At 41.6% G+C, this 12,099-nt stretch overlaps 1 protein-coding gene across 5 annotated transcripts in view; it reads left to right on the plus strand.

The window, feature by feature from the left end:
• Window positions 1-12,099, plus strand: part of FAM120B (family with sequence similarity 120 member B) — a 104,093-nt gene that overhangs the window by 5,499 nt on the left and 86,495 nt on the right. For all 5 annotated transcript variants that reach the window (XR_002478545.2, XM_064384090.1, XM_021670672.2 and 2 more), the window contains exons 2-3: window positions 2,805-4,326; window positions 11,550-11,730. Coding sequence is in view for 4 of the 5 variants with exons in the window: in XM_064384090.1 (XP_064240160.1) it covers window positions 2,821-4,326; window positions 11,550-11,730 (1,687 nt within the window). In the remaining variant the exon portion in view is untranslated. The remainder of the gene's footprint in view (window positions 1-2,804; window positions 4,327-11,549; window positions 11,731-12,099) is intronic.

The raw sequence follows: 12,099 nt of genomic DNA on the forward strand, positions 1-12,099 counted from the left end.
TATAATGTCCTACTCCTGAAGTGACTCATGATTCAAAATGTGAGAAATTGGCAATATGAAAGGAAGAACCAGTAACTGCTTAATTAAAAGTGAACTTTTTACTACTGGGATGAAAAGAAGGAAAAACATTTTAATACAATCAGTGTCAAGGACTGAGCCTGACTTACTGTGAAATAGAATGTTTGGAGCAATTCATTGTTGTTAGTTGCAGTTTTAGTAGAAAATGCTTGAAATAAAAATCCCTTTTTATTGGTAAGGGAAGGGGCAGCTGCCCCAAATGTGGCAGAAGCCACTGTGCAAATGGGGCTTCGTCTTTCTGGAAGTGGAGGAAGAAGATTTGTTTGGCTCCCTTGCCCAGCTTTCTCTCCATGTGTGCCTTGGCTTCCTGTGTGTCTTGAACAGTCTAACCAGCAACTCTGGCAGCTGCCTGGCCTGAGAGCCCACTGGCTGCTGGCTTCTGACTGTAGTGGGCGTACAGTGGACCTTAGGGCCTGGCTTGCAGTCAGGTTCAGTCCTCTGCTTTGACTGTATTCAAATGCTCTTCCTTATTTTTCCTTCTTGCTGTCCAGGGTCTCTCCTGGGCCCACAGCAGCCAGCACAGGGCTCGGTGAAAGGAGTGAGGCCTTCCCTTACATCGTAGAAACCAAGTCACACTCCAGATTTGTGAGGCTTATCTTTGGCCAGCTCATCATCAGCAAACCATGCAAGACCTATTTAATTTAAAGCCAGGCATAGAGCAGTAGTCTAGAACTGGTGAAATCTAAGCCTTCTTTTAAAATCCGTTTTGACCAACCTTTTATGTTTTCTTGTATTCCCTTTCCAACACCTGCCCCCTGCCTACTATGTTGAAATAACAAATGAAAAAAATACCCTTTTTCAGTAGTAAGAGTGTAAACTTCCTGGACGTAGGATCCATGCCCAGGGATTCAAAATGTAGAACCACCTTATAGTTGAGATAATCACATTATGAAGCCCAGTTTCCACTTTAAAAACTCAAATACCTTGGCTGTGTTTCCAAGATAAACTCTTTACAAGGAACAATACTGTAGTGATTTGGTGTATATGTATTAATGTATCCCATTATATTTAATGACTTCATGAGCGAGCCTTCTCTAAATTTCAGCATAAAATATGTGCTATTTATGTTCACCCAATGTTTGCAAATTTTCATTATGTAATGAAAATCCCATTATTGTGGCTATTAAACGAATACCCTCATATTCTACTGTTAGGAGCTAGAGTCCATTAAAAATCAGTAAATTCTGGCTGGGCACAGTGGCTCATGTCTGTAATCCTATCACTCTGGGAGGCTGCGGCGAGAGGATCACTTAAGCTGAAGAGTTTGAGACCAGCCTGGACAATACAGCATAGTGAGATCTTGTCTTTACTAAAAAAAAAAAAAAAAATTAGCCAGGTGTGATGGCAGCTGAGGCAAGAGGATTGCTTGAGCCTGGTAGATTGAGGCTGCGGTGAACTGTGATGATACCACTGCACTCCAGACTAGGCAACAGAGTGAGACCTGGTCTCCAAAACAAAAAATCAGTAAATTCTTAGAAGATAGTCCTGTGAGGGTGCCTTTTCTCAACCTAGTATTTATTGTTTCTTCATTTGCAAGACAGAGCTGATAATATTTATATGTCAGCATCATCCTAAAGATTAGAATGTATATGAGAAGTGCCCACATCTGTCTGACAGCTGGGAAATACCCTAAACATGAGAGATACTCATATACTTAGTCATCTCATGACAGCTGCCTTCAGCCTGTCTAGGAGAGGCATCATTTGTTTTGTGTTGCTGTTTTGCATATTAAGAATTTTTTGTTGTGTTTTATCAAAGGCCATAAAGCTTGCATGACTCTTGAAGAAGACTATAGTCAAAAAAGCATAGATCATAAATATGTCAGCATGGAGTTTTTCTAACCGTTGACGCACATCATTGCCTACTTGAAGAGCGCCTTTTATCACGTCATGTACAATATTGTGCTCATACCTTTTCCAGATTCCAAATTCTAACTTTAAACTACTTTGTATCTGTTTTTAAATTTTCAAATGGGAGTTACTATGCAAAGTCAGTCAGTCACTATTTCAGATATTACGACATTTGGCATGGTGAATTTTCTGTGGCTTTCTTAACACCTCTATTCAGGTGTATGTGACACATGTTTACAGTATACAGTTTGGTAAGTTTTAACATACGCATATACTTGTAAAACCATGACCACTAAGTAGTGAATGTATCTGTCACCCCCAGAGGTGTCCCCTTGGTAATCCTTCCCCCCACTGTCTGTCCTCATCCCAGACGACCACTGATCTGCTTTCTGCCACTACAGGTGAGCTTAACTCTTAATGAACTAGAATTTTATATAAGTTGAATCATGGTGTATACTCTTTTTCTTTGGCTTCTTTTACTCAGACAAATTATCTTGAGAATCATCCATGTAGTGTGTTTTAATTTATGTTTTATATTTTAACAGTAACTTCAGTTCCTAGAGAGAAATACTACTACTTTGAAAATTTAACCTCTTTTTGAATGTTATCAAGAAATATCTTGATAAAATGAAAACATTGTCTTAGTGAAAAGACTGCTACACTCCCTTGTCCTTGTGCAAGTCCAACTCAAGTAATTAACTTATACTTAGGTAAATCTCCTCATATGCTTGAATTGAGAACTCTTCAGGCTCCTAACCAGCATATCATGTTACCTCGGAGACAAGAATCTTTTTGGAAACAGTGTGTTTGCTTTGAAAAGTGCCGTATGTCTAATGATAATGCCATAATTACTGATTAATTTATTTTTCTTTCCAGATCCTTTCCCAGAGTTATGGGCGTGAGAGGCTTGCAAGGATTTGTGGGAAGTACTTGCCCACATATATGTACGGTAGTAAATTTCAAAGAACTGGCAGAGCACCACCGAAGCAAGTATCCTGGATGTACCCCTACCATTGTGGTTGATGCCATGTGTTGTCTCAGATACTGGTATACTCCAGAATCTTGGATCTGCGGTGGCCAGTGGCGAGAATACTTTTCTGCTTTGCGAGATTTCGTTAAAAGTTTTACGGCAGTTGGGATCAAGTTGGTATTCTTCTTTGATGGCATGGTGGAGCAGGATAAGAGAGATGAATGGGTGAAACGAAGGCTTAAGAACAACAGGGAGATATCCAGGATTTTTCATTACATCAAGTCACACAAGGAGCAGCCAGGCAGGAACATGTTCTTCATCCCCTCGGGGCTGGCTGTGTTTACACGATTTGCTCTAAAAACACTGGGCCAGGAAACTTTGTGTTCCTTACAGGAGGCAGATTATGAGGTAGCTTCGTATGGTCTCCAGCATAACTGTCTTGGGATTCTTGGAGAAGACACTGATTACCTAATTTATGACACTTGTCCCTACTTTTCAATTAGTGAGCTCTGCCTGGAGAGCCTGGACACCATCATGCTCTGCAGAGAGAAGCTCTGTGAGAGTCTGGGCCTCTGTGTGGCAGACCTTCCTCTTTTGGCCTGCCTCCTTGGCAACGACATAATCCCAGAGGGCATGTTTGAAAACTTTAGATACAAATGCTTATCATCCTACACCTCTGTAAAAGAGAACTTTGACAAAAAAGGTAACATTATATTAGCTGTGTCAGACCATATATCGAAAGTTCTTCACTTGTATCAAGGTGAAAAAAAATTAGAAGAACTATTACCTCTGGGACCAAACAAAGCTCTTTTTTATAAAGGAATGGCATCGTATCTTTTACCAGGACAGAAATCTCCATGGTTATTCCAAAAATCCAAAAGTGTAATAACTTTGGACAAGCAAGTTATGAGTTCAGACCCTGGATCCAGGCAAGAAGTTCCCATGTGTACAGACCCTGAATCCAAGCAAGAAGTTCCCATGTGTACAGACCCTGAATCCAAGCAAGAAGTTCCCATGTGTACAGACCCTGAATCCAAGCAAGAAGTTCCCATGTGTACAGACCCTGAATCCAGGCAAGAAGTTCCCATGTGTACAGACCCTGAATCCGGGCAAGAAGTTCCCATGTGTACAGGCCCTGAATCCAGGCAAGAAGTTTTAATGTGGACAGACTCTGAATGTAGGCAAGAAATTATCATGTATACAGGCCATGAATCCAAACAGGAAGTTCCTGTATGTACGGATCCTATATCCAAGCAAGAAGATTCCATGTGTACACACCCTGAAATCAATCAAAAATTACCTGTAGCAACAGATTCTGAATTTAAGCTTATGTGTACAAATCCTGGAATTAAACAAGAAGACCCTGCCAACGTGGGGCTTGAAATAAAGCAACAAGTAACCATGGTTTCAGACACTGAAATCTTAAAGGTATGTGAATATGCCCAGCCAATATGCCATGATTGAAAATATATCCACTGATGGGTTTGTCAGGGAAGATCCATTACTGCCTTAGTGTTTGGGCGCTGTGAGAGGATGCACAACAGAAGTCTGTAAGTCTCGTTAGGAAGTGTGACGTGTGTGAAAACTCATAACTGATGTTTAATACTGTCACATGAATATTACAGAAAAGTGCCATAAGAATATGAGAGAGAAAGAGAACATTGTGGGTTAAAGTACAGGGAGAAGGCTGGGTGCGGTGGCTCACGCCTGTAATCCCAGCACCTTGGGAGGCCGAGGCAGGTAATCGCCTGAGGTCAGAAGTTCAAGACCAGCCCGACCAACATGGTGAAACGCCATCTCTACTAAAAATACAAAAATTAGTCAGGTGTGGTGGCACACACCTGTAATCTCAGCTACTCGGGAGGCTGAGGCAGGAGATTCTCCTGAACCTGGGAGGCAGAGGTTGCAGTGAGCTGAGATCATGCCGCTTGTGCTCCAGCCTGGGCCACAAGAGCAAAACTCCATCTCAAAAAATAAAAAAGTACAGGGAGGAGTTCCCCAAAGAGGTCGAACTGGAGCCAGACCTTAATGGTAGCCAAAATATGCATCGAAAAGGCTAAGACACTAAAGGTGTAGTGTTTTGAATCTGCATCACTGGGGGCACAGGGTGAAAGGTCAGGCTGGAGTGGGGTTTGCGGGAAGAAGTAGGAAAAAACAATGGGAAAAGGTAGACAATCATAGCCATACTGGGAAGGTTATTAAATGCCACAGGAGGAATTTGGACTTAGTTCTGAAAGTATTATAGAGTGAAGATTTTTTTTTGGAGGGGGGCACAACATATGAGGTTCTGTGCTAGGTACATTACATAACTTTTCTCATTAGATCCTCTCAACAGCTCTGTGAGATAGACTTATCCTTGTTTTACAGAAGAGATATGTGTCCACATAAATGTCTCAAAGGAACCTCAACAAGTTCTAAACCAAACTCAACCATCTTAACCACACACCTTTCCTTGTTCCCAGCACTGTGAGCGCCACCATCTTTCATCTAGTTGCAACTACATCGGTCTGTAAGGAAGCTCCTGCTCCTAGTCTGATGGAAAACTCAGGCCTGGACAGCAGCTGAGCAGCTGCGTGGTGAGGCCTGGAAAGCAGTGGTGGGAACATGCCAGCCAACCAGCCAGGGGCTTTCCTGGAACCCCATTGTCACCTCCCACCTCCGGACCCTCTCTGTGTGCTTGTTTTGATCTGGCCCCCTTCCACTTCCTGGCTCTTGCTGCCGTCCCTTATTTGTATATGGCCTTGAACGTGTCCTCTGTGGACTCGGGGTCTGTCTGAAGGCTGGTCTTCACAAACGCTGGCTTGTATGCACCCTGCTGATAGGACCCTCCCTTGGCCTTTCCAATTGAGTTAATATGCTGGATGCCCCACCCATATTCCGCTAGATTAGGTCAGACCACAGATGGCATCAGGTATATTATGGAATAATGTAGGACTTGATTTTCATACTCATTGAGGAGGCATTCAGTTTTTTTAAGCAGATATATTGATGTGATCAGATTTTTGATTTTTGAAACATTACACTGCAGAGAGTGGATTTAAAGTGGCCATTGCAGAAACTCAGGTAAAATACAAAAGAGCTAGAATTAGGAAAATGGTAGTGGAAATAGGAAGACAGAAATTCAAGAAATGGTCTCAGCAGTGAAACTAATAAATAAGTCTTGCTGTGGAGATGAAGTTCCCTTGAGCACCGGGGATGGTAGATGCTGTTATCTAAGGAAGAAGGAGGAAAGGTTTTTACAGGGAGAATTAACTGGGTTATATTTGAGTTGAGTAGATGGCACCTCTAACACATGTTCTAGTGAAATATGGGCCTAAAGTTCTATTACTGGCAGGAGACAGACATCTGGAAGTCATCGTATTTTATGTGTGAAGTAAAAGATTATGTGGGATGGAGACTTATTAAGAGAGAGTGCGCTGAGAGATCAGGAGTGAGCAGAGGAGAACAGAGAATAAGGAGAGACTAATTCCCGCAGAAGTCCAAGGAGACAGGTTTCAAGAATGAGAAAAGAAGTGGTCAGGAGTGTCAAATGCTACAAAGGTAAAGAAGCAGAATAGCACTAGGCATAGGCAGTTGGGTCAGCAACCGGGAGGTCTTGGCGACCTCAGGGAGTTACTGTAGCACAGGATTGAGAGTGGAGGCGAAGACTGCAGGGAGTTTGGCTGTGGAAGCGTCTTTGTTGGGGAAGGTGGGGTCAAGGAGAGTCCCCACAGGAGTTCCCTGGCAAAGTGGTGGGTTGAGTGTTGTTCACATGTATTGAACTTAATTGTATCTTTGAAAACAATTTTGAAGTTTCTCACATTGCCCTTGCATTTTCCCTATAAAAATGTTTTGCAATGTCATCTTCCAACCCTATCTAATAGGCAACTAAAATTCAAACGTGTGTTTTAACCATATGCACTCACCCTGGGAAAATGCTGTGGGCACCGCAGTTGCATTGAGCACACACACAACCACAGCTCTATATCTGTGTCTTCTGTGTGTCAGCATTTTGGAAGATCAGTTGAGTTTTTGTTTGTTTGTTTCTTTCTTAGACAGGGTCTCACTGTCATCCAGGTTGGAGTGCAGTGGCATAGTAGCCTCTGCCTCCCAGGTTCAAGTGATTCTCCCACCTCAGCCTCCTGAATAGGGAGGCAGAGGTTATTACAGATGCACGCCACCACGTGCAGCTAAGTTTTGTATTTAGTAGAGATGGGGTTTCACCATGTTGCCCAGGCTGGCCTCGAACTCCTTACCTCAAGTGGTCCGCCCACCTCCAGCTCCCAAAGTGCTGGAATTACAGGCATGAACCATTGCGCCCGGCTAGATAGTCTTAGAATAATCTTATAAAACATTCATTGGCAGTGAGCTGTGCCAGACCTCAGGACAAGTGCTTGTCTTATATTGACTCATTTAATCCTCACAATAGTCCTGTGAGCCTGGCACTTTGTTTTTTTAATTATTAAACCCATTTTCTTTAGGAAGAAAGTAAGGAACAGAAAGATTCAGACTCAAGCCTACCAATCGTGAATCAGCATAACTATGACCATTTATGTAAATGAGGCACACGCTCTTAGGAGTCAGAGGTTCTGGTGTTCCAGGTTATGCTAGCATCACATTTTAATGCCTTTAGTAGTAGACTATTTGGATTTAAATTTTGACTAGTAATCTCGATGAATTTATCTTACACTAATAAGAATATTCTTCACAGGAAGGTAAAACCTATATATTTAGGCTATGATAGACCTTCTGATCTTAACTACTTATTTAATGAGAAAGTGGAATTAGTTTAAATCCTGTGTCTTGATCACCTACCATGAGCCAGCACTGTCTTGACTTGACAGCGGAGAAGTGCCTGTGCCTGACACATGGTTTACACTCAATAAACAATTTCTGAATAAATGAGTGAGTGAATACAGTATGGTTTCTAACGCTAAGCAGCTTATAGTTCAATAAGGGAGGCAGACCAGACAGCTGTGCTACAGGGACTGGGTTATGAGCTTTATAAGGCGAGCTGGAGGTTGGTCCTGGCTAAGGGAGGAGGGGAGGGTGGCATGAGGTGAACCTTAAAGGGAAAAGAATCGTGAAGTGGGAGGCTGGGAAAGATTGGAAGAGAAAGACATTCTGGGTGGGGTAGGTGCTTACGGGGCACAAGTAAAGGTAGAAGCGGATTGAGTACTCTTGGGGAACAGTGCACATGTTCTGTTCAGACTGGATTATGGAAGTTTCTGTGAGGGTGAAATGGTGTTCAAGGCTAGAAAAAGGAGGTTGAGGCTTTATAGTGGGGCCTTGAAATGTTATGGCGAAGGATTGGTGGTAGCCATTCAGATGTTTTGAATAAGGTAGCAAAGTTTTCGAAGACAGTGTGGCAGTGGTGTGAAGGATGGGTTGGAAAGGGGAGAAACCGGGCTAGGGGATTAAGACCCCTTCATAGCAATACTGGTGAGAAGTAGTGGGCACCTGGGTACTGGGAGAGTATCAAGGAGACAGAACAGTGAGATACTGTGGAAGATTAGACGTTTGGAGAAAGGAGGAGGAGTAATAGAAAGTTTTGAAATTGGTAGTCCGCACATGGCTAGCCAGGTTTCCCAATACCATTTATTAAATGGAATCCTTTCCCTATTGCCTGTTTTTGTCTGCTTTGTCAAAGATCAGATGGTTGTAGATGTGTGGCCTTACTTCCGAGGCCTCTGTTCTGTTCCATTGTTCTGTATCTCTGTTTTGGTACCAGTATCATGCTGTTTTGATTACTGTAGCCTTGTAGTATAGTTTGAAGTCAGGTAGTGTGATGCCTCCATCTTTGTTCTTTTTGCTTAGGATTGCTTGGCTATGCGGGCTCTCTTTTGGTTCCATATGAAGTTTAAGATGGTTTTTTCCAGTTCTGCGAAGAAGGTCAATGGTAGTTTGATGGGGATAGCGTTGAATCTATAAATTACTTTGGGCAGTGTGGCCACTTTCATGATACTGCTTCTTCCTAACCATGAGCGTAGAATGTTTTTCCGTCTATTTGTGTCCTCTCTTATTTCCTTGAGCAGTGGTTTGTAGCTCTCCTTGAAGAGGTCCTTTACATCCTTTGTTAGTTGCATTCCTAGGTAGTTTATTCTCTTTGTAACAATTGTGAATGGGAGTTCGCTCTTGATTTGGTTCTCTGTTTGTCTATTACTGGTGTATAGAAATGCTTGTGATTTTTGCACATTGATTTTGTATCCTGAGACTTTGTTGAAGTTGCTTAACAGCTTAAGGAGATTTTGGGCTGAGACGTGGGGTCTTCTAAATATACAATCATGTCGTCTGCAAATAGAGACAATTCAACTTCCTCTATTCCTAATTGAATACCCTTTATTTCTTTCTCTTGCCTGTTTTGCTCTGGCTAGAACTTCCTATACTATGTTGAATAGGAGTGGTGAGAGAGGTCACCCTTGTCTACTGCCAGATTTCAAAGGGAATGCTTCCAGTTTTTGCCCATACAGTACGATATTGGCTGTTGGTTTGCCATAAATAGCTTTTATTATTTTGAGATACGTTCCATCGATACCTAGTTTATTGAGTTTTTAGCATAAACAGCTGTTGAATTTCGTCGAAGGCCTTTTCTGCATCTGTTGAGATAATCATGTGGTCTTTGTCTTTGGTTCTGTTTGTGTGATAGGTCACAGTTACAGATTTGCATCCCCGGGATGAAGCCGACTTGGTCGTGAGGGATAAGCCTTTTGATGTGCTGTCGCTTTTGGTTTGCCAGTATTTTATGGAAGATTTTTGCATGATGTTCATCATGGATATTGGCCTGAAATTTTCTTTTTTAGTTGTATCTCTGCCAGGTTTTGGTATCAGGATGGTGTTGGTCTCATAAAATGAGTTAGGGAAGATTCCCTCTTTTTGTATTGTTTGGAATAATTTCAGGAGGAATGGTACCAGTTCCTCTTTGTACATCTAGTAGAATGCGGCCGTGAACCCGTCTGGACCTGGACTGTTTTTGGGTGGTGGGCTATTAATTGCTGTCTCTACTTCAGCCCTTGTTATTGGTCTATTCAGGGAATCAGCTTCTTCCTGGTTTAGTCTTGGGAGGACGTAAGTGTCCAGGAATGTGTCCATTTCTTCTAGTTTTACTGGTTTATGTCCATAGAGTTGTTTGTAGTAATCTCTGATAGTAGTTTGTATTTCTGTGGAATTGGTGGTGATATCCCCTTTATCATTTTTTGTTGCAGCTATTCGATTCTTCTCTCTCTTCTTTTTTATTAATCTGACTAGTGGTCTGTCTATTTTGTTGATCTTTTCAAAACACTAGTTCCTAGATTTATTGATTTTTGTCTGAAGAGTTTTTTGTCTGAAGACACAAAAAAAACTATCTCCTTCAGTTCTCCTCTGATCTTAGTTATTTCTTGTCTTCTGCCAGCTGTTGAATTTGTTTGATCTTGCTCCTCTAGCTCTTTTAATTTTGATGATAGGGTGTCGATTTTAGATCTTTGCTTGCTTTTCATATGGGAGTTTATTGCTATAAATTTCCTTCTAGATACTGCTTTAAATGTGTCCCAGAAATTCTGGTACGTTGTGTCTTTGTTGTCATAGGTTTCAAAGAACATCTTTATTTCTGCCTTCATTTTATTGTTTATCCGGTAGTCATTCAGGAGCAGGTTGTTCAGTTTCCATGTAGTTGTGCGGTTTTCAGTGAATTCTCAATCCTGAGTTTTAATTTGACTGCACTGTTGTGGTCTGAGAGACTGTTTGTTATGATTTCCGTTCTTTTGCATTTGCTGAGGAGTGATTTACTTCCAATTATGTGGTCAATTTTAGAGTAGATGTGATGTGGTGCTGAGAAGAGTGTATATTCTGTGGATTCGGGGTGGAGCATTCTGTAAATGTCTATTAGGTCCACTTGGTCCAGGTCTGCATTCAAGTCCTGGATATCCTTGTTAATTTTCTGTCTCATTGATCTGTCTAGTATTGACAGTGGAGTGTTAAAGTCTCCCACTATTACTGTGTGGGAGTCTAAGTCTCTGTAGGTTGTTAAGAACTTGCTTTATGTATCTGGGTGCTCCTGTACTGGGTGCATATATATTTAGGATCGTTAGCTCTTCTTGTTGCATTGATCCTTTTACCATTATATAATGCCCTTCTTTGTCTCTTTTGGTCTTTGTTGGTTTAAAGTTTGTTGAATCTGGAAACCATCATTCTCAGCAAACTAACACAAGAAAAGAAAACCAAACACCGCATATGTTCTCACTCATAAGTGGGTGTTGAACAATGAGAACACATGGACACAGGAAGGGAAACATCACACACTGGGGTCTGTTGGTGGGTGGAGAGCTAGGGGAGGGATAGCAGGGGGTGGGGAGATTAGGGAGAGACAACATTAGGAGAAATACCTAATATAGGTGAAGGGGGGATGAAGGCAGCAAACCACCATGGCATGTGTATACCTATGTAACAATCCTGCAAGTTCTGCACATGTATCCCAGAACTTAAAGTAAAATTTAAAAAAAAAAAGAAAAGAAAAGAAATTGGTAGTCCAAAGGAAAGAAAACATGGCAACTTGATGTCATGAATTTGAGTGTCAATTATTGCATGTCTGAGGGCCTTAAAAACCTGGCATATGATGAAAGGCATTAACTTTTTCTATTTGAAGGTTTCTGTTTTGTTTTCAAGGAGAAATTCAGTTGTATTTAAATTTCAAACAGGTTGCTAGAACACATCACGTCCAAGCAGAAAGCTACCTGGTGTACAACATCATGAGCAGTGGAGAGATTGAGTGCAGCAACACCTTGGAAGACGAGCTGGACCAGGCCTTACCCAGCCAGGCCTTCATTTACCGACCCATCAGACAGCGTGTTTACTCACTCCTGTTGGAGAACTGTCAAGGTGAGAATGGTTGGTCCCTCTTAGTAATGCTTCTATTTGGAGTTGAATTCTGAGAAGCTGGCCAGATGAAATACGGTGCATTCTTTCAGGACATGGAGACAGTTAAATGGTTTTGTTTCCCTGTCAAATCTATAATTGAGAATAACACTGACATCTGTAAAAAATTAAGTATAAATGCCATGGGACATCTATATCTAATTAGCAGGCGGTTGATCAGTGTGCATTAAAAGAAGAATGCATCATTTCTATAAAATATCATATTTTTATGCCTTAAAAGGATTTAGGCTTTTTTTAAAAAATGTGAAAACTCTTTCCTCCCATAGGGGAGTGTATAGGGTATGCCTATTATTAGAAGAAAACAATGTCTAC

The sequence above is a fragment of the Aotus nancymaae genome, unplaced genomic scaffold (assembly GCF_030222135.1).
Source record: "Aotus nancymaae isolate 86718 unplaced genomic scaffold, 86718_ANA_hifiasm-v0.15.2.pri h1tg000034l, whole genome shotgun sequence".
Classification (NCBI taxonomy): Eukaryota; Metazoa; Chordata; class Mammalia; order Primates; family Aotidae; genus Aotus; species Aotus nancymaae.